The 22,977-nt window shown below is 44.8% G+C and overlaps 1 protein-coding gene across 1 annotated transcript in view; it reads left to right on the top strand.

Annotated features, from left to right (window-relative positions):
* Positions 1 to 17,400, top strand: part of LOC140729362 (polyunsaturated fatty acid 5-lipoxygenase-like) — a 35,999-nt gene extending 18,599 nt beyond the window's left edge. Inside the window, exons 10-14 of the mRNA XM_073049020.1 lie at positions 7,146 to 7,315; positions 10,255 to 10,376; positions 12,125 to 12,225; positions 13,814 to 13,984; positions 16,550 to 17,400. Coding sequence (XP_072905121.1) covers positions 7,146 to 7,315; positions 10,255 to 10,376; positions 12,125 to 12,225; positions 13,814 to 13,984; positions 16,550 to 16,729 — 744 coding nt within the window. The 3' untranslated portion in view covers positions 16,730 to 17,400. The remainder of the gene's footprint in view (positions 1 to 7,145; positions 7,316 to 10,254; positions 10,377 to 12,124; positions 12,226 to 13,813; positions 13,985 to 16,549) is intronic.
* Positions 17,401 to 22,977: the final 5,577 nt, after the last annotated feature.

The raw sequence follows: 22,977 nt of genomic DNA, 5'->3' as shown, positions 1-22,977 counted from the left end.
CTCAGAACCCTCTGAGTGAAGATGTTTCCCCTCTTGTTCCCCTTAAAATTCTCACCTTTCACCCATGACCTCTGGTTGTAGTCACACCCAACCTCAGTGGAAAAAGACTGCTCGCATTTCCCCTATCTATACCCCTAACAATTTTGAATACCTCCACCAAATTTTCTCTCAATCCTTTATCTTCTGAGGAATAAAGTTCTAACCTTTTCAATCACAAAAAGGAAAAAAAAAATCTGCAGGGACTGGAAGTTTAAGCAACACAGACAAAATGCTGAAGGAACTCAGCAGGAAACATCTATGGAAAAGAGTGTGTCATGGTTCTGGTGGGCTATTCCCCTTTAACACTCCTTTCTCCCTGATTATGCCCTAATTTCAGTCATTAGATCTCCAATTGCTGCTACTTTACTCAATTACAGTACACCTGATTTTCATCAGAGACTGTGAATAAGTACGATGGCGTCATTATCACAGGTTGCCAGTTTGTTGGTCTATTCCCACGTGATAACTTCGATTCTCAACTGCTCAGAACCGTTTGTTCTAAGTTCAGCTCCAGTTTCAAGATATTCCATGAAAATCCCGTCTCCGTGTCAAGACTCCATATCAGAGCTCCGTGACAAGATTCATCCTGTTTGCTGTTCAACATTCACGTCTGTGCCAGCATCTCCAACTCAGTCTCCGTGCCTGTGTCCTGCACTTGGGTTCTCCTCATTCGCTCCGTGTAACAGAACAAACAGGCCATAATGAACCCAGCAGACACGAAACCCTTGCAACAGGCCCTCACCAGCCAGAGCTCCCTACTGGGCCTGCACAATCAGCTGCTCCGGGATGTCATGGAGAACCTCCGTTCCCTGTCAGTGAATGTGAGAAAGGTCAGTGAACAGGTCGACCGAGTATCCACTCATTTTACCCCGTCGACTCCGGGAACTCTGTCTGACCAGCTCGGACAGCTTGCAGTGGCGACGCCCGATGCGTGAACAACACGTCCGCTAAGAGAGCCGCACGTACCTGAGCCAGAACCCTACGCCGGAGATCTGGGGAAATGCCGGGCTTTTCTGCTGCAATGCTCCTTCTTGTTCGAGCAGCAGCCATCCACGTAAGCCACGGACAGATCGAAAATAGCTTACATTATGGGGTTGTTGCCAGGAAGTGCCTTAGCGTGGGCCACCGCGATGTGGGATAATCAGCCAGAGACCTGCTCTTTCTACCCCACCTTCATCTCAGAAATAAGCAAGATTTTTGACCATCCCATCCGTGGTAAAGATGCCGCTAAGTGTCTACTCACCCTCCGTCAAGGCTCACGCAGAGTTGCCGAATACTTCGTGGAGTTCCGGATGCTAGTGGCCGACTCGGGCTGGAATGATGAGGCACTCCGGGAGGTATCCCGGCAAGGCCTCTGTGACAAGGTAAAGCATGGGTTGGCGGTCAGGGATGACACTAACAGCCTGGATTCATTCATCTCCCTAACCACCAGGCTGGACAACCGACTCCGAGAACGTCAGAGAGAGAGAACCAGTCGCCCTGCTCCTTTGGCACGTTTTACCATCTACTCCCAGCCCTAACCTCTCTCTCCTCCTATTCCTAGAATAGCACCCGGCCCGGCCGTTTCCACCACCCCGGGAGAGGAACCAATGCAGCTGGGACGGAGCCGTCTTTCTCCCAGAGAGCGACGCCGGAGATTAAGAGCAGGGGATTGTCTCTATTGCGGTCAGTCTGGCCATTTTCATGCTACCTGTTCCCTTCGGCCAAAAGGGGAGGGCTCACCAGTAGAAAGGTGAGTCAGACAACATTCCTTTCTGTTCCCCAATCCTGGATGCAGATCCAGGCTACTGTAAGCTACAACCAACAGTCCCTGTCCTTGTCTGCCTTGATAGACTCCAGTGCTGAGGGGAATCTGTTGGATGAAAACATAGCTTTCCAGGCCAGAATTCCTCAGGAGCTACCCCTCTGGAAGCTTGGGCACTGGACGGAACACTGCCTCTTATAAGTTCTGCGTTCGAACCACTTCAGGGAGCCACCATCTTCTCGAAGCTGGACCTACGAAGCGCCTACCATTTGGTCCGAATAAGGGAGGAGGACGAGTGGAAGACGGCATTCAATACCCCTTTAGGCCACTTCGCGTACTTGGTCATGCCTTTTGGCCTCACCAATGCCCCGTAGTTTTTCAAGCCTTGATTAACGATGTATTAACAGACTTTAATAACCGCTTTGTGTTTGTCTACCTGGATGACATCCTAATCTTTTCCTGGAGTCCCCAACAACACGTGCATCATGTCTGTCACATCCTGCAGAGGATGGGTGAGAACACTTTATTCATAAAGGCGGAGAAATGCGAATTCCACGTCCCCTCGGTCAGCTTCCTAGGGTATATCATTGAGTGCGGACAGATGAGAGCTGATCCCGTGAAGATCCGGGCTGTGGCAGAGCGGCCCAAACCCACGGACCGCAAGCAACTCCAACGGTTCCTGGGGTTTGCGAACTTCTATCGCTGGTTCATCAGAAACTGCAGTCAGGTGGCTGCTCCCCTTACCCGACTTACCTACCTGCCACCCCTTTCCTTTGGAACTCCGAGGCGGACTCAGCATTCGCCGAACTGAAGAGGCGTTTCACGTCTGCTCCCGTTCTGATTCAACCGGACCCCTCCCGTCAGTTCATTGTGGAGGTTGACGCCTCCGACTCCGGGGTGGGAGCGGTACTGTCCCAAAGTTCGGGCCCAGATCAGAAACTACATCCCTGTGCCTTCTCCCGCCGACTGTCTCCCGCTGAACGAAACTACGACGTGGGGAACCGGGAGCTACTGGCGGTCAAACTGGCATTGGAAAAATGGAGGCACTGGTTGGAGGGGGCGGACAATGTCCCGTTCATTGTCTGGACAGACCGTAAGAACCTTGAATATATCCAGGTCGCTAAACGCCTGAATTTGGCCTGCCCCACCAGGCCCGTTGGGCATTATTTTTTGGCTGGTTCAGGTTCACCCTCACCTGTCGTCAGGGGTCCAAGAACGGGAAGCCCAATGCTCTCTCCCATCAATACGTTACCGAGGAGGACCTTCCCAACCCCGAGACCATCCTTTCGCCATCCTGTGTAGTGTCTGCCCTCACCTGGGAGATCGAGTCCAGAGTCAGAGGCCCAACGGACTCAACCTCACCCAGGCATCGGTCTTCCTAATCGCCTCTTTTTACCCAATTCTGTTCGATCACAGGTTCTCCAGTGGGGACACACTTCTTGTTTCGCCTGCCATCTCGGAATCGATCAGACCCCATCCTCCTGAAGAGACATTTCTGGTGGCCCTCCATGGACGCTGACACCCGTTCCTATGTCTCTGCATGTTCCGTCTGCACCCGTGGAAAAGCCTCCCATCAGCCACCTGCGGGATTACGTCATCCCCTGGTCATCCCTGGTGTCACATCGCGCTAGATTTCGTTTCCGGTCTACTCCCTTCACATGGAAACACTACCATACTCACTGTGGTGGACTGTTTCTCCAAGTCGGTACATTTTGTAGCCCCCCCTAAACTACCTTCCGCGCAGGAGACCACAGACCTTCTCGTCACCCACGTTTTCCAACTGCACGGAATCCCTTCGGATATTGTCTCCGACCGGGGACCTCAATTCATTTTGCAAGTTTGGAGGTCCTTCTGTCGAGCCCTTGATGGCTCAGTTAGCCTGTCGTCCGGGTTTCACCCACAGACGAACGGGCAGACGGAGCGGGTCAACCAGGAGTTGGAGGTGGCGTTACATTGTATAACAGCCAACAACCCGTCTACCTGCAGCAACCATCTCGCCTGGGTAGAATACGTCCCCAACTCTCTGGTCAGCACCGCTACCGGAAAATCTCCGTTTGAATGCTCTCTTGGGTATCAACCCCCGCTGTTTCCCGCCCAGGAAGAGGAGATTGCGGTGCCGTCAGTCCAGGCCCATACACACAGGTGCCGAAAAATCTGGGAAGACACACGCACGGCCCTGCTTCACTCAGCCAACCGTAACCGAAAAATTGCCGACCGCCATCGTACCCCTGCTCCTGAGCATCGACCTGGGCAGATGGTGTGGCTCTCGTCCAGAGCCATTCCTCTCAAGAATGAGCCCAAGAAGCTCACCCCTCACTTCCTGGGACCCTTCGAGATTGAGAGTATTATCAATCCCACGGCAGTGCAGCTCAAACTATCTACGTCAATGCAGATCCATCCTACATTTCACGTCTCTCAGTTATAACTGGTTTCTGTCAGCCCCTTGTGCCCTCCGACCAAACCCCTCCAACCCCCCAGATCATCGATGACCATCCGGCGTACGCCATCCGGCGGTTATTGGATGCCCGTCGTCGGGGCAGGGGTCTCCAGTACCCGGTCAACTGGGAGGAGTATGGCCCGGAAGAACATTCCTGGATTCCCCGCTCCTTCATCCTGGACCCTTCTCTCATCCGGGATTTCCATCGGGACCATCCAGACAAGCCCGGGGGGGGGGGTCACTTGGAGACTCCCGTTGAGGGAGGAGTACTGTCATGGTTCTGGTGGGCTGTTCCCCTTTAACGCTCCTTTCTCCCTGATTATGCCCTAATTTCAGTCATTAGATCTCCATTTTCTGCTCGTTTACTCAATTACAGTACACCTGGTTTTCATCAGAGACTGTGAAATGTACGATAGCGTCACAATCACAGGTTGCCAGTTTGGTGGTCTATTCCCATGTGATAACTTCGTTTCTCGACTGCTTAGAACCGTTTGTTCTAAGTTCAGCTCCAGTTTCAAGATATTCCATGAAAACCCCATCTCCGTGTCAAGACTCCATATCAGAGCTCCGTAACAAGATTCATCCTGTTTGCTGTTCAACATTCACGTCTGTGCCAGCATCCCCAACTCAATCTCCGTGCCTGTGTCCTGCAATTGGGTTCTCCTCATTCGCTCCGTGCAACAGAGTACAGTCAACGTTTCATCTGCCTACTCACATCTTGAAGGCTTACGGGCGAAACTTCAAACGTGCTCTTTTCTATAGATATTGCCTGACCTGCTGAGTTCCTCTAGCATTGTGTGTGTGTTGCTAACCTATTCATTGTTTCCTTATAACTCAGGACTCCAGATCCAGCAACATACTTGTAAATGTTCGCTGTGCTCTGTCAACCTTAATACCATCTTTCCTGTAGGTAGGCAACCAAATCTACACACAATACTCCAAATTAGGCCAACACAACGTCTTATATGACTTCATCATAACACCCAATCTCCAAAACTCAGTACTTTGATTGATGAAGGCCAATGTGCCAAAAGCTTTCTTTATGGCCTATCTACTTGTGACACCACTTTCAATGAATAATACACCTATATTGGCAGATCCCTTTGTTCTGCCACACTCCTCAGTGCCCGACCATTCACTGTGTCAGCCCTTCTCTGGCTGGTCCTACCAATGTGCAAACTCACACTTATCTGTATTAAATCCCATCTGCCATTTTACAGCTGGTCCAGGTCCCACCCCAAGCTTTGATAGTCTTCCTTGCTGTTCACTACGCCCCTAACCTTGGTGTCATCTGCAAATTTGCTGATCCACTTTACTATATTATCATCCAGATCATTGATATAGATGACTAACAACAAAAGACACAGCACCAATACCCACAGTACTCCAATAGTCACAGGCCTCCAGTCAGAGAGGTAAACCATCTACTTCCACTCTCTGGCTTTTGCCACAAAGCCAATGTCTACTCCAATTTACCACCTCATCTTGAATGCCGAGCGACTGAACCTTTTTGACAAGCCTCCATGTGGGACCTTGTCAAATGCCTTGCTAAAGTCCATGTAGACAACATCCACTGCCTTACCTACATTCACTTTCCTAGTAGTTTCCTCGAAAAACTCTATGATTGGTTAGACATGACCAACCATGCACAAAGCCATGCTGACTATCCTTTATCAGTCCATGTCTATCCAAACCCCTGTAATCTGCATACGGTTCAGGAAGCTGATGTCGCTTTGCCTCACTTTTATAAGCTCTGTGACAGTCTCCTGAGTAGACACAAATGCAAAAATATAATTTAACATCTCCCCCATCTCTTTAGCTTCCATACATGGATAACCATTCTGATCTTCCACAGGACCAATTTTGTCCCTTCCAATCCTTTTGCTCTGAACATATCTGTAGAATCCCTTAGGATTCTCCTTCACCTTGTCTGGTAGCGCAATCCAATGCTCTCTTTTAGCCCTCCTGATTCCTTTTTTAAGTGTTCTCTGTATTTCCTATACCCCATAAGCACCTCATTTATTCCTAGTTGCCAATACCTGCACTGCACTTCCTTTTGTTTCTCAACCAGGGCCTCAATACCTCTTGAAATCCAAGGTTGCCTACACTTGTTATCTTTACTGTTTATTCTGATAGGCATAAAGCTTTGTACTCTCAAAATTTCACTTTTGAAGGTCTCCCACCTACCAAGTGCAGCTTTGCTAGAAAGCAGCCTGTCCTGATCCACACTTGCCAGATAATTTCTGATACCATCAAAATCAACGGTTTCAACATAGAACTTCTGAAAGTCCATTTACTGTTTCCTCATTCATGACAATGTGTCCCGGGGACATGTTTAGAAAATGCCTCTTCACACTCCCACTGCTCAATGTCTTGCAGGTAGAGGTAGGGCAATGAGTGGGCTTCGGTAGCAGGTCTCCCAGTGTCTGCTACCAGGTATTCTGTTCCGCATGTGTTCAAAGGATGCTCCCAGAGAGTTCCTGTAGTGTTCTGCACCGGTATGGGCAGCAGGTCTTCAGCTGGACAGGAGACTCTGCAGATGCTGGAAATCCAGAGCAACAGACACAAAATGCTGGAGGAACTCAGGAGGCCAGGCAGAGCATCTATCGAGGGGGATAAAGATTAGACGTTTCAGGCAAAGACACTTAATCAACACTGGAAATGAAGAGGCAAGAAGCCAGGATAAGAAGCCCTCATCTGGTCTCACCTGTCACCTGCCATCTTGTAGTCATTCCCCTCCCCCCACCTTACTCTGCATTCTTCCCACTTCCTTTCCCAGTCTGATGAAGGGTTTTCACCTGATTATTGTTTATTCCCCTCCATAGATGCTGTGGGTTACTCTGGGTTTCAGCTACTTTGGTTCCTGGCTGACTCATTCCCCTCCCAGTATCGTGCTAGGTCAAACACTCCGATCTGTCATTCCAGGCTTTTTCTACGGGAGAGACGGCCAAACTGAGAATCCTGCGGCGTGCTCTGGCAAACACGACCTACTCATCTCTGTGCCTCCCGGACAATGTGGCCTCTCGAAGAGTGGACAAGATCCCCAACTACTATTACAGAGATGACGCTCTGAAGATCTGGCACGCCATCAACAAGTGAGAGAGTCTATCGCTAAATGTTCTCCCTCTCCGATATCTCTCCCATTTTACACAGCACTGGCCATTAAATCCCTCATTGGAAAGGAACACAGGTCACTCCACTGGGTACCAATGTCACAGCTTCCATCACAATCATGGATGATAACTGGAGCTCTCCACGTAGGAGGTGCTGGAACCACTTACCAGGAGTTCCCCGGTGTGGGCAGGCAGCCACTTTATCACAGTGCCTCTGTAGAGTTACTATGAATGGTGTTAACAACAGGGAGAAGAAGGATGATGCCAGAGGTTGGAGCATCAAACAGTACAGTTCAGAAACAGGCCATTCGGCCGTCATCTCTGTGCTGACCACAATAGAAGGTTACCCATAAGAACATAAGACTCTAAAATAGGAGCAGAATTAGGCCATTCCATCATCGCTGATTTATGTTCCCTGTCAATCACATTCTTCTATCTCCTCCCTTTACGACTGACACCGGTACTAATCAAGAATCAATGGATCTCTGCTTTAAAAGAGTATATTTTGGTTAATTGGAGCACATCAGGAACAGTACATTTTGGCCCAATTAATTAACTGTTTCATGCAAATAGTTAAAAAGATAGAAAAAAGATAAACTTCTATATAACTGACAAATTATATATGTAAATGAAACACAGAAAAAATTAGAACATTACAGAATTAGTTCCTGATTGTTTTCAATGGTGGAATCTGTCCAGTGTATGTAAGCTGTCACAATCTTTTGATTGACTGTGATTGATTAAATTCAGTGCAAGCACCTAGTGCAGACTCTAAACTCCCTTCAAATAATGCTGTCGATGATTTTATCACATAATTCTTCAATTTCATTGTAACCTTCAAAGTGATTGCCAATACATTTCAATTATTTGTAGTACATAACCTGTTGACAAACTGAAATCATTTCATATGCACTTCCAGCTGTTTCTGGCATCTCCAAGTCTGAATGTTTGAAATCGCAGAGAGCAACACAATTCTGAATTGTCTTACTGATTATTTCTCACCAACTGTCAGTGACAAAAAATCCATTGCTTGTTGAACAGAAACACAAGCAACTGACACTATTTAAAAACCATTTGCTCTAAGTACGGTGGAGTGTCTAACAGTCAGAAAATTCCAGGTGACAGATGTGAGTTACAAGCTGTTTGGCAACAGCCTCCTGTCCCAATTAACTAGCAGATTGTCCCAAATAAATGGAGGGAATCCTGGTTATTTTCTCTATTAGTTTTTGTTTTTCAAGAAATAAGCAGCTGCCTCGATTAACCGATGGCTCAATTAACCAGAATCCAATGACGTGGCCTTGCCAACTGTCTGTGGCGATGAATTCCACAGATTCACCATTTGACACTCAGTATAAAAACTGTCAAATCAGGTTGCAGCTGCATCTCATTTTGATTAGCAGAACATCACCAGGGGTGCAAGTCTGCCATCTGCCCTCTTTACCACCTGTTACATCTTTCGGGTAGCTGTAGACTTGCACCCCCCCCCCCCCACGATCCGTCTGCCCCTCACCATGCTCCCGTGGATCCTGCCCTTCAATGTGAATGGCCAGGAGGCCTATTCTGCCCTCCTCTGTAATGTGTTTATTAATGTACTGATGACGGCTGGGGGACTCCACTCAGCGGCTGGTTGTGCCTGTGGGATAACACCCCTCACCCACACAAACTGTGCAGCTGTTCACAGCTGGACTTGACAGCTGCTGAACCCCGACACCTTATCCTGCACCCAGAACCCTTCACCAGCCAGCTGGTCAGTGCTCACTATCTACGTCAGATTCACAAAAACATCGAACAAGCCCTCTTGGGGTAAGCTGCTCCAAAAGATGAACGCATGTGGGGGTAGATGTGAACGGTGGGAGTTTGTGATGCAGAACTGGTGTTCTTCTGGCATCAGTGCTGGGAGCTCCGTTATCAAGTCAGAGTATTGCTGCAGAGAGTCCCTTTGGCCCATCTAGTCCATTCTACCTTGATTTCTGTCTCATCCCATCCAACTGCACCTGGATACCTGCCCTCATATCCCTCCCATCCGTCCCTGTCCAAATTTCTGTCAAAAATATTGCAATCAAGCTGACATTCACCACGTCACGAGCAGCTCATTCCCCACTCACACTGCCCTCTAAGTGAAGAAATTCCCTCTCACGTTCCCTTTAAATATTTCATTTTAACCCATGACCTCTATTTCTGATCGCAGCCCTCAGTGGAAAAACAAACCTACTTCCATTAATTGTAGCTCTGACTCTCAAATTTTGTACACCTCTATCAAATCTTCCCTCATTTTCCTACACTTCAGGAAATAAAGTCCCAACCAGTTCAACCTTTCCCTATAACCAAAGTCTTCCTATTCACAGTAAAATCCTTGTAAATGTCTCCTGCTCTGATTTGGGCAAAGATGTCAGTGTTTTTGTAATTGTCCTGAAATTCTCTGCACTACCCTTCAGCTCTCTCCACACTGCTCTGTGCCTCCCTCTGGGGGGAAATTCACCGTCTGAATGTCATCTGATTTTCAATTCCAGGAAAGTGATGTCCCAACCTGCGCGACCAGCAACAACTCGACCATCCTGCCCGACCACTTCCGTAGTGGCCCTTCCCTTCCTCATCCCCTTCTCTCCCACCCTCCCTCCCTCCTAATTCCCACCTGTGTTCACTTCAAAACTCTCTCCTTCACTTACTTCCTCGCACACTTCCTCCAACCCACTCTCAATCTCTCCCTCTCCATCACTCTCATCCCCACTCCTTTCCTCCCTCTCCAACCCTTCCTGTTTCACTCCATTCATTGTCTCTCTCCCTCTCTCCCTAAATCGCTCCTTTCATTGCCTCCTCACTCACATCCTCTCTCCAGTATTGTTTGTCGGTTTTCTGGTGTTAAACCAGTGTGGCCTCGGTTTCTCCTCCGTCTCCAGCAGTTTGCTCTCCTTCTCTCAAAGGTTCGTGGCAAACATCATTGACATTTACTACAAGAGCGATGCATCCATCCAGGAGGATGAGGAAATTCATGAATGGGCAAAGGAAATCTTCACTGAAGGATTCCTGGCTAAACAATCCTCAGGTTCCATTTTCAATTATTCAAATGATCTCCCTATCACTGTGCACTGTCTTCACCCCTCTTGATTTAATAAATTATGGATTGTGTGTCTTCTGCTCTGGGCCTACTGTCGGTTCACTGATTATGGGCAGCACACTGATCTCGGATTGTTATTGCGTCCTGGGACTCGGAATACTGACCCTCGGGTGACTGGTGAGGCCCGCGCGGAACTGGTGGACTCTGACACAGATGGAGGGAGCAGGGTTCTGGTGGGGTTGGGAGTACGTAGTTTGAGCATTACAGCCCGATGCAGTAAGCCACTGTTCTGAGTGCTGTCCTATCGGGGCCAGAAGTTCAGAGGAGTTGGTGGGACATTATATTACAGTTGTACAAGACTTTGGTGAGGTGCTTTGGGAATATTGTGTTCAGTTTTCCTCGTCCTGCAATACAAAACATGCCATTAATCTGGGAAGAATGCAGAGCAGATTTACAGAGATGTTGCCTGGTCTTGAGGGACTGAGTTACGAGAAGTTGAACAGGTTGTGTCTTTTTTATTGACTCATAATAGAATGTGTTTCTTCGTATTTATTGTGATTGCCAGCAAGTAAATAAATATGCTGGCATATATTTACTTAGAACTTTGAATGATGGGAGTACTTATAGAGCCGTCTAAAGGTGTAAAGAGGTTTTTGTGCAGTCGTTTTCACAGAGTAGGAGAGCAAGAACTAGAGAACATTGGTTTAAGGTGAAAGGGGAAAGATTTAAGAGCGACCCGAGGGGCAACGTCTTTGCCCCGAGTGTGGTCCATATTTGGAATGAGATGACAGAGGGAGTGGTTGAGGTAGGTACAGTGACAACCTTTAAAAAGCAATTGGACAAGTATGGATAGGAATGGTTTAGAGTGATAAAAGAAGGCAAGTGGAACTAGCATCAATGGGAATATTGGATATCATCCATTAGTTGGGCTGAACAGCCTGTTTCTGTTCTGTGTGCCTGTATGACTCTGACATTAGAAGTCATGGGATCAGAATTAATCCACTGAGTCTGCTCACCATTGCATTGCGGAGGATTTATTATTCCTCACAAACACATTCTCCTGTCTTCATAGCATTTGACACCCTCACTAATCAAGAGTCTATCAATCTCTGCTTTAAATGAACCCAAATGACTTGACCTCCACATCTGTCTGTGGCATTGTATTCTACTGAATCACCACCCTCTGGCTCAAGAAATCCCGTGTTCTCTGTTCGAAAGGGATGTCTTGTTCTGATCCACTGCCCTTTGGTCCTAGATTCCCCCAGTTTAGGAAACATATTCTCCATGTCTTCTCTATCTAGCCCCCAACCCCATTCTTGTAACCTCCAACAGGTTCAGGCCCAGAGCAATCAAACACTCCTCATACATGAACCCCTGCATCCCTGGGATCATTTTCTCGAACCACCTTTGGTCTCTTTCCAATGCCAGCACACCCTTTCTCAGATAAGTGGTTCAAAACTGCTCACAATATGAGGTGAGGCTTGGTGTTATTTTCTGGACTGTTAAAGTTGGAAGACTTTGGTTAATGTTTGTTTAGTAATCCTCGAAACACAGGGACATGGACAGAGCAGTGTGAGGACCTCCACTCCCCGAACACTTTGACGGAGCAGAGGAAAGATTATTGGTGGGACAGGACCGCGAGATGACGCGCTCATGTCCACACATTGCGTACTCTGTGCTGAGTGATTGTTTGTCTCCCGTTAATTTCACTGATGGCTTCAATATTCTCTCTTTAGGTTTCCCCACGTCATTCTCCACCAAGGGCGATCTCGTCAAGTACCTGACCATGGTCATATTCACTTGTTCTGCCCAGCACTCTGCAGTGAATGCCGGACAGGTCAGCTCAGGTTTCATTGAGTTTACACTCCACTGCATCAAGTAGAGCATGACTGGTCAGAAACAGACCTCACACAAACAGAGACATTCCGAGCAGTGTCTGGTGACTGAACACAATTTTCAGACCGTTAAGAATTCAGTCTGAGCTGGATATTACTCAGTAACGCACACAAATAGCTGTAGGAACTCAACAGTTCAGATGCATCCACCAAGGGGAATAAAGAGTCATCATTTCAGGCCACACACACAAAATGCTGGTGGAACACAGCAGGCCAGGCAGCATCAATAAGGAGAACACTGTCGACGTTTTGGGCCGAGACCCTTTGCCAGGACTAACTGAAATGAAAGATAGTAAGAGATTTGAAAGTAGGAGGGGGAGGGGAAAATGCGAAATGATTGGAGAAGACCAGAGGGGGTGGGGTGAAGCTGAGAGCCAGATAGGTGATTGGCAAAAGGGATACAGAGCTGGAGAAGGGAAAGGATAATGGGACGGGAGGCCTAGGGAGAAAGAAAGGGGGAGGGGAGCACCAGAGGGAGATGGAGAACGGGCAGAGTGATGGGCAGAAAGAGAGGGGAAAAAAGGATGGGGGAGAAAAAGTAAATATATCAGGGATAGGGTAAGAAGGGGAGGAGGGGCATGAATGGAAGTTAGAGAAGTCTATGTTCATGCCATCAGGTTGGAGGCTATCCAGCCGGTATATAAGGTGTTATTCCTCCATACCCAGCCCCCATTCTTTCTCCCTAAGCAATTCCTAAGCAATCAGAATGATGGGATGCTCAGGAGCTCTATTCTCTGATCCCAACAGGTTATCATCAATCGTAGCATACAGCAAATAAGGCCATTCAGTCCATAATGCTCTGCCAGCCAAAAGTGTGGCTGACAATAATTTTATTACCAGTTTCCAACTTTTCTTTCTCAGAACTAATGTAATCTTTGGTTTCACAATTCCAAATGCATCACGTTCTGCCGTGGCTCGACAGAATTCATATGAAAAACAATTTAAATGACTCTTGTTTATTTTTCCCCATTTCTAGCTCCATCCAAATTCCCAAGGTTATCCTGCTGAGCCAAATATTCCAGATGTTTCCCCAATCAAATATTTCTGGTATGATGACATGAAGATTGGCGGAGTTGTGGATAGTGTAGTAGATTGCCAAGGGTTGAAAAGGACATTGACAGAATGCAGACCTTAGCAGAAAAGAGGCAGATGGAATTTAATCCAGAAATGTATGAAGTGGTTCATTTTGGAAGGATCGATTTGAAGCAAAATACAAGGTTCGTGGAGGATTCTTATTAGTGGGAGGAACTGATGGATCTTAGGAGTAATGGAGGGTGAGATGTGTCTTAATGATAGTATAGGAGATTGTGAAAGACAGTAAGGTATTTGATTGTGAGCTTTCACAGTAGAACAGAGAAGTACAATAGAATCAATTACAATCTGTATGCTGAATGTGTGGCAAAGGGCCTATGCTACGATGCCATGTTCTGTTCCATGTTCTATGCACTTAGGTTGCTGTTGCGAGACCGTGGTACAGCAAAACCTCAGGTAAGAGTAAGCATTGTATCTAACACCTGACTTATTTCACAGTTTGACTGGGGATCCTGGGTCCCAAACAGTCCTTCGACCATGCAGAAACCAGCACCCACAGAAAAGGGGAAAGTCACTGAGGAAGACATCTTAAACACTTTGCCGACGAAAAGTGCCTCGGTGCTGGTGCTTGCAACCTTCCATCTGCTCAGTCGACCATCTCCCTCTGAAGTAAGTAGTATAACACCAAAGGACCATAAGACACCTAGACGCCAACTCTGAGATGATGCCTTTCAATTACATGATGTCATTAAACCGGGAAGAGTAAAAAAGAGATTGAGTCTCTTGAGTTATAAGGAGAGGTTGTGCAGGTTAAGACTTTACTCCAGGAGTGTTGGAGACTGATGGGTGACCATATGGAGCTGTATATGATCATCAGGGGAACAGGTAGGTTACAGTCTTGCTCCCAGGGAAAGGAAACTAAAGACAAGGCACAGGTTTAAGGTGAGAGGGGAAAGTTTAGGGACAGAGCTTAGGGACATCTTCTGCACAGAGGGCGTGGAACAAGCTACCAGACGACGTGGTTGAGGCAGGAACAATAACGGTGGTTAAGGGACATCAGGACAGGCCCATGGGTAGGAAAGTTTTAGAGGAACATGGGGGAAATGGGATTAGCTCAGATGGGCGCCTTTGTTGGCATGGACCATTTGATCTGAAGGGTCTGTTGCTGCACTCCATTTTACTAATGGAGAAGAATATGGAACACGATCTGTGTGGAGGGAGACCTGACTTGTCTCAACTTGTAGTGAGTCAAGCCAAGGCCACCCATACATCACCAATGCTGCCATTGTAAACACCACGTGTCCCGATCACAGCTCCACAGTATGGGACAGCAAGGGAAGAGTCAGAGGGATTTTTATTCACATCAGTCATGGGATGAGTGTCCATTGCACCGAGGGGGATACGGGGAGGTGTATCAGGAATTGTGTGTGTGTGTGTGTGTGTGTGTGTGTGTGTGTGTGTGTGTGTGTGTGTGTGTGTGTGTGTGTGTGTGTGTGTGTGTGTGTGTGTGTGTGTGTGTGTGTGTGTGTGTGTGTGTGTGTCCTCTATCCTTCCAGACTGATTACTACCCCCATCCATATAACAATTACAGCACGGAAACAGGCCATCTCGGCCCTTCTAGTCCGTGCTGAACGCTTACTCTCACCTGTTCCCACCGACCTGCACTCATTACACGAAGCCCATAGCCCTCCATTCTTTTCCTGTCCATATACCTATCCGATTTTACCCCTAAACCTTTGCCCACTAACTCTCAACTCATGTCCTCTTGTTTGAATCTCCCCTACTCTCAATTGAAAAAGCCAATCCATGTCAACACTATCTATCTCCCCCATAATTTTAAATACCTCAATCAAGTCCCCCCTCAACTTTCTATGCTCCAAAGAATAAAGACCTAACTTATTCAACCTTTCTCTGTAACATTCTAGTAAATCTCCTCTGTACTCTCTCCATTTTGTTGACATCTTTCCTATAATTCGGTGACCAGAACTGTACACCATACTCCAAATTTGGCCTCACCAATGCCTTGTACAATTTTAACATTACATCCCAACTCTTATACACAGTGCTCTGATTTATAAAGGCCAGCAAAACAAAAGCTTTCTTCACCACCCTCTCCACATGAGATTCCACCTTCAGAGAACTATGCACCATTATTCCTAGTTCACTTTGCTCTACTGCATTCCTCAATGCCTTACTATTTACCATGTATGTCCTATTTTGATTATTCCCACCAAAATGTAGCATCTCACACTTATCAGCATTAAACTCCATCTGCCATCTTTCAGCCTATTCTTCTAACTGGCCTAAATCTCTCTGCAAGCTTTGAAAACCTACTTCATTATCCACAACGTTACCTATCTTAGTATCATCTGCATACTTACTAATCCAATTTACCACCCCATCATCCAGATCATTAATGTATATGACAAACAACATTGGACCCAGTACAGATCCCTGAGGCACACCACTAGTCAGTGGCCTCCAACCTGACAAACAGTTATCCACCACTACTCTCTGGCATCTCCCATCCAGCCACTGTTGAATCCATTTTACTACTTCAATGTTAATACCTAACGATTGGACCTTCCTAACTAACCTTCCATGTGGATCCTTGTCAAAAGCCTTACTGAAGTCATATAGACAACATCCACTGCTTTACCCTCGTCAACTTTCCTAGTAACCTCTTCAAAAAATTCAATAAGATTTGTCAAACATGACCTTCCACATAAATCCATGTTGAATGTTCCTAATCAGACCCTGTCTATCCAAATAATTATATATACCATCTCTAAGAATACTTTCCATTAATTTACCAACCACTGATGTCAAACTTACAGGCCGATAATTGCTAGGTTTACTCTTAGAACCCTTTTTAAACAATGGAGGCACATGAGGAATACGCCAATCCTCCGGCACCATCCCAGTTCTGTATGACACTTGAAATATCTCTGTCAGAGCCCCTGCTATTTCTACACTAACATCCCTCAAGGTCCTAGGGAATATCCTGTCAGGAGCTGGAAACTTATCCACTTTTATATTCTTTAAAAGCGCCAGTACTTCCTCTTCTTTAATCATCATAGTTTCCATAACTACCCTACTTGTTGCCCTTACCTTACACAATTCAATATCCTTCTCCTTAATGGATACCGAAGAAAAGAAATCTTTCAAAATCTTCCCCATCTCTTTTGGTTCCTCACATATTCCATCAGGAATAAATCTCTCTACTTCCTGCAGACAAGCTTGGGTACGTACATGGAACAACGCTTCATTGAACCAAGAGCTAAGGAATGCATCGAGAAGTTCCAGAAAGAACTCGTGTACATCGAGAATGAGATAAAGAAGCGCAATGAGGGTCTTGAGCTGAAGTATACGTACCTTATGCCAAGCGTCATCGAGAACAGTGTGGCGATATGAAGGCCCATCCCACCGCTGGCCATTGCTTCCTCTGTGCTTTATGCTTTGGGGTCAGATGAGAATTCAAGCTGCAAATTTCTATAGCGCTTATTGCCGAACTGACTCCACTTCTTCCTTCCTACCTTCCTCTCTCTGACCTGGCTGAGGCAGATTTGATGCCTACATCTCCTCAATGAATGCCAAGTCCCCTAATTTGCGATTGCCAGTGAGGGATCCTCCTCGAGACAGAATCCTCATCCAATGAACCTCTTCTGCATTCTCTCTAAAGCCTCCAAACTCTTGTAGTAATGGAGCCACCGGAACTGCTCACAATTCTCAGACAGGTACCTAACCAAACTTTACTACAGTGCAAGTTACACTCATGTACGCTGTGCACTGATCAATAAAGGCAAACGTGCCGTACGCCTTCTCCACCACCCTCTCCACTTGCACAGCAACTTGCAGCTATGGACTTGGACCCCAAGATCACTCTGGACATCTCTTTCCCCATCCCTCTTTCAGAACTGCGCATCATTTTCAGCTTTTTTTGTTATGGCTTCCAATTTCCAGCATATGCAGATTGCTGTGGGTGGCTTTCTGGCAGTGTTCTACCTGAACTTTGCACTCCGGGACTGCTGGGTTTCGCGCTGAATGTGATCATAAGGAGATTGCAATAAATGTGATCGATAAAACTCTGTGTCATTACAATTCTGAATACTCTGAATGGTGCATGGGTTACAAATTGCCTTCTAAGTTCATTGAGTCATAGAACACCACAGCACACAAACATGCCCTTTGGCCCATTTAAATGTACAGTGAAATATGTTGCTTGCATCACCATCCAAGAAATTGCTGGGGGAAGCCAATAAGTGTCGCCATGCTTCCAGCACCAACATAGCTTGGAGACAACTTACTAACCCTAACCTGTACATCTTGGGAATCTGATGGAAACCAGAGCATCTGGAGGAAACTGGGGAGGTCATAAAAGGAACTCGGTACACACAGTGGTGGAATTGAACACCAGAGACTGGCATTGTAGAGCATTCTGATGACAACTACACTGTTGTGCCATGAGGTAGATGTGGTATACACCTAATGGCAGTGGTGGGATTCGAACCCATGCCCCCCCACCATGTAGACAGGATGGAACACTACCAACAGAATCCAGCTTGAATGGAATTTGGGGAATATTGCATTATTCAGTCGGTTTCATCATCGAGCCTGTTACGTACCCGTGACACGTGACAGTGGTACCCTTGTCACGTGACTGGGGTTGAAGTTATACTGGACATGAGGTAATGGTCTTGTGATGGTGGAGTGACGTCATTTTCCCGCCAGTAGAGGTCATGTGACAGGTTTTTTTTACAGGGTATAAAAGGAAGACCCACCCTGTCAGGTGGGGCAGTTCGTGGCGGGATTTGCCAAGCTGACTTCATGTTACTGCGTGATTTAATGTGATGACGCAGTTTAGTTGGAAAATGAAGTTTTATATAATGCCTAAAGTTTAAAAGGTCATTGCCAGCGGTTTCTTTGCTGTGGAGAGTGAAGATAAAAGTTTGGAAGATAAAAATCGAGGAGAATCGATTTTCGACGGTGTAAAGTTCGACCTTATTTAATCCTCATTCGGAAGGATTTCGTTGACTGTTCTCGTGTTAATCTCCGCTGGGATAGCGGGAGATTGAGGACAGAGTGTGGAAGAAAGGTCAGTGTTTTTTTTAAGCCGTTATATTTAATAAAATTCGACGTGGGAAGAGTTCGACGCTGGGGAATCGAAGGACAACGACGTGGAAGAGAATTTAAATCGCTTTAAAAAGTCTCTCCTTTTAAAAGGACTGTGAGCTTTTGAACTTTCGGCATACCATTTTAAAGAAACTGTTTTCTTTCGGCATACCGCTTTAAAGAACTGTTTTTTTTCAATACCGCTTTAAGAACTGTTTGAATTGCAGCGCTATTAAGAACTGTTTAAACAGCCGCACAGCTGCTGTTTTCCGGTGACGTTTGAGTTTGTTTACTTTTGAGGGGGTTTGTTTTCAGTGTTTAATAAAAGTGTTATTTGTTATGAAAACCCTTGCCTAACTCATCTATATTTATTGTTGCCTGAATACGTAACATAATTATGGGGGCTCGTCCGGGATTTGGATCGTTTGAGTTTAAATGCTTTTTGAATTTTGAATCGGTGTTTTGGTAACGGGGATTGCTCGATTCTTTTGTTTGATTGGCTTGTGAGTGGTATTCGGCAACGATGAATATTGATGAGTTTCTGGATTCGCCAGACGCGGATTTGTTAGCGAAGGCGAAAAAAACTGAAGTATCTGAGATTGCTAAGAGATTGCAACTTAAAGGTATTTTGGCGACTACATCAAAAGCTGTGTTACAGAGAAAAATCGCATCACATTTTGTGGCTTCGGGTGATTTTGATCAATCGATTTTAGAATCGTTTCCAATAAGTAATCTGGAGATACAGTTGCAAATTGAACAAATGAAGTTGGAACAAAGTAAAGCAGAATTGGAGCGTTATAAGTTGGAATCTGACCAGAAAAAGAGAGAGTTTGAATATGCAATGGTGAATTTAAGGTCTGAGAATCAGTCTTCTGATTCTAGAAAACCGTTTGTTGCTAGCCAAGAAATTAAATTGGTCCCTCCATTTAGTGAAACAGAAGTGGAAAGATATTTTCAACATTTTGAAACTATTGCTCGGATGTCAGACTGGCCGAAAGATAAATGGTCAGTGTTGTTACAGAGTGTGATTAAAGGCAAAGCACAGCAAGTTTACACAGCTTTAACTGCTGCGCAAGCATTAGATTATGATATTGTGAAAACAAATATTCTCAAAGCATACGAATTGGTCCCAGAAGCGTATAGGGAAAGATTCAGAAGTTTGAAAAAGTCTGTGGAAAAGACTTATGTGGAATTTGCCTATGATAAAGCTATGTGTTTTGAGAGATGGGTTTCTTCTAAAAATGTAAATGAGGACTATGAGACTTTGAGAGAGCTGATTTTAATGGAGGAATTTAAAAGAAGCATTCCTGTTGAAGTAAGGACCTACTTAAATGAGAGGGATACTGATAAATTGCAGGACTGTGCTAGATTAGCTGATGAGTATGTTTTAATCCATAAGAATAAATTTCCTCAGGGTAGAATTTTTAAGAGGAAAAATAATATGGAGACACCAGGTAAATTAGAAATTAAATCAGAGGTTAATGAGAGAGGTAAGGAGGAAGGAAAACCTGTGAAGGAAAGACAGTTTGGTCTTATTTGTAACTATTGTAAGAAGCCTGGCCATGTAATAGCTAACTGTTTCAAATTGAAAAAGAAAGAGAAGGAAGCAGTTCCAGATGCTTGTGTGCAACATACTGAAGCACCTGTAAAGTTACAGGGTTTGGTAAACACAAATGAGGATTTGTTAGAGTCTGACCAAGTTAGAAAGGGATATGATCATTTTATAACTGAAGGGTTTGTGTCCTTGAAAGAAGGATCTACTCTGGTGCCAATAAAAATTCTTAGGGATACTGGAGCTTCTCAATCACTGATGTTAGATAGTGTGTTGAAGTTTAATGAAGAGAGTGATACTGGTGAGGTGAATTACATAAGAGGTGTTGGAAGTGATTTTATGCCTGTACATTTACATAAAGTAAATTTAAAGTCAGGGTAAGTTACAGGATTTGTTAAAGTAGGATTACAGCATAGCTTACCTGTGAAGGGTATTTCTTTATTGTTAGGTAATGACTTGGCAGGTGGACAAGTTTTTCCTGAAGTGCATTTGACAATGGAGTCAGAGGAACCAGAGGTGAATTCTAACACAGATTCTTCCTGTGTTGTGACTAGAGCTATGGCTAAAAAAATTGATGTGCAGAATGAGGTTGTTACTCATGACTGTTCAACTCAGGATTCGAGTTTTGAGGATGTGTCAGAGACTTTCTTACCTTCGTTGTTTGAACAAGATTCTGGGAGTAAGTCTGACTATGAAGATTTATCTCTGTCTCGGAAGGAGATGATAGCAGAGCAGAATAGAGATCCTGAGATTATAAAATTAAGGGAACAAGCTTTACTAGGTAGTGAAATTGAGAAGGTGTCAGTAGGATATTATTTGGAAAAAGGAGTGTTGATGAGGAAGTGGAGGTCGCCTACAATTCCTGCAAGTGAGGAATGGAATGTTGTTTATCAGGTGGTTGTTCCTAAAGTTTATCGGAATGAGATTTTGACTTTAGCTCATAGTGTGCCTTTAGGTGGACATCAAGGGGTAAGGAAAACTGTGGACAAGATTTTAAAACATTTTTACTGGCCTGGTCTAAGAAAAGATGTGGCGATGTTTTGTAAGACGTGCCATACTTGTCAAATTGTGGGTAAACCAAATCAGGTTACACCAGTAGCTCCATTACAACCTATTCCAGCATTTGGTGAACCGTTTTCTAAAGTTATTGTAGATTGTGTTGGTCCATTACCAAAGACAAAAACTGGTTATCAGTATTTGTTGACTATCATGTGTACTTCGTCTAGGTTTCCAGAGGCAGTACCACTTAGGAATATAAAAGCTAAAACTGTGACGAAGGCTCTTATAAAATTCTTTACTTATTTTGGATTGCCTAAGGAAATACAAACTGATCAAGGCAGTAATTTTATGTCTGGATTGTTTCAACAGATAGTTTATAAATTGGGAGCTAAGCAAATCACTTCGTCTGCATATCATCCAGAATCGCAAGGTGCCTTGGAGAAGTTTCATTCTACTCTCAAGAATATGATTAGGACATATTGTGTGGAAAATGAAAGTGACTGGGATGAGAGTATAAACTTACTTTTATTTGCAGTAAGGGAATCGGTACAGGAATCTTTAGGTTTTAGTCCATTTGAACTTGTGTTTGGGCATAGAGTTAGAGGACCTTTAGCTTTATTGAAGGAACAGTGGATTAGTAAGGAGGTACATACTAATTTGTTGGACTATGTTTTGAAATTTAAGGACAGGTTACATAAAGCTTGTAGTTTAGCCAAGGAAAATTTAAAGTTGGCTCAGGAGAAAATGAAAACTTGGTATGATAAAGAAGCTAGGATGAGGATGTTTAAGCCTGGAGATAAGGTGTTGGTTCTTTTCCCAGTGCAGACAAATCCTTTACAAGCTAGATTTCATGGTCCTTATGAAATTGTGTCTAGAATCAATGATGTGGATTACGTAATAAAAACTCCAGATCGTAGAAGGTCAACACAACTTTGCCACATAAATATGATTAAACCATATTTTGAGAAACAATCTGATACTGTGACTGTTGTGGTTAGTGAGAATGAGTTTGATTTAACTGGGAACATGATAGATGATTCATCTGACTTTCATTCTAAATCTAACATTGTTTCTGTTAGGTTACCTAATTCGACCATTCTGAAAAATATGGATGAGAAATTAGCACATTTACAGCTAGAGCAGAAACAACAGATGAAGGAATTGATTTTTAAGTATAAGGATTTGTTTCCAGATGTTCCGAGAAGGACTACTATAGCTTCACATGATGTAGATGTTGGAGATGCCAAACCTATTAAACAACATCCATATAGGATGAACATGGAAAAATGCGAACTTGCTGAGAAAGAAATTGAATACATGTTAGAGAATGATATTATTAGACATTCTAACTCGAATTGGAGTTCGCCATGTGTTATGGTGCCAAAACCTGATGCTAGTATTAGGTTTTGTACGGACTATAGGAAGGTGAATGCTGTAACGAAAACAGATGCATATCCAATTCCTAGAGTAGATGATTGTGTAGATAAGGTTGGAAAAGCAAAGTTCCTTACAAAGATTGATTTATTGAAAGGGTATTGGTGTGTTCCATTAACGGACAGAGGTAGAGAGATTTCTGCATTTGTAACTCCATCTGGGTTATATGAGTATAATGTTCTTCCATTTGGGATGAAGAATGCCCCAGGTACTTTCCAGAGGATGATTAACTCTGTGATTCAGGGATTGAAAGATACTGATGCTTATATTGATGATTTAGTGACAGGAAATGATACTTGGGAAGCACACATAATTGCGGTGGAGAAATTGTTTGAAAAGCTTTCAAAAGCTAACTTGACTATTAATTTAGCCAAGAGTGAATTTGGACATGCCACTGTGACTTACCTTGGTTATGTTGTGGGTCAAGGTAAGGTAGCTCCTGTTCAGGCAAAAGTTCAGGCAATTTTAGAGATTCCCACTCCGACGGGGAAAAAAACTCTCAGAAGGTTTTTGGGAATGGTAGGATATTATCGAAAATTTTGTAAGAATTTTGCTAATGTTGCCC

Source organism: Hemitrygon akajei, chromosome 6 (assembly GCF_048418815.1).
Source record: "Hemitrygon akajei chromosome 6, sHemAka1.3, whole genome shotgun sequence".
NCBI classification, from domain to species: Eukaryota; Metazoa; Chordata; class Chondrichthyes; order Myliobatiformes; family Dasyatidae; genus Hemitrygon; species Hemitrygon akajei.
The sequence above is the reverse complement of the archived record's forward strand: the minus strand, read 5'-3'. Positions and strand labels throughout refer to the sequence as shown.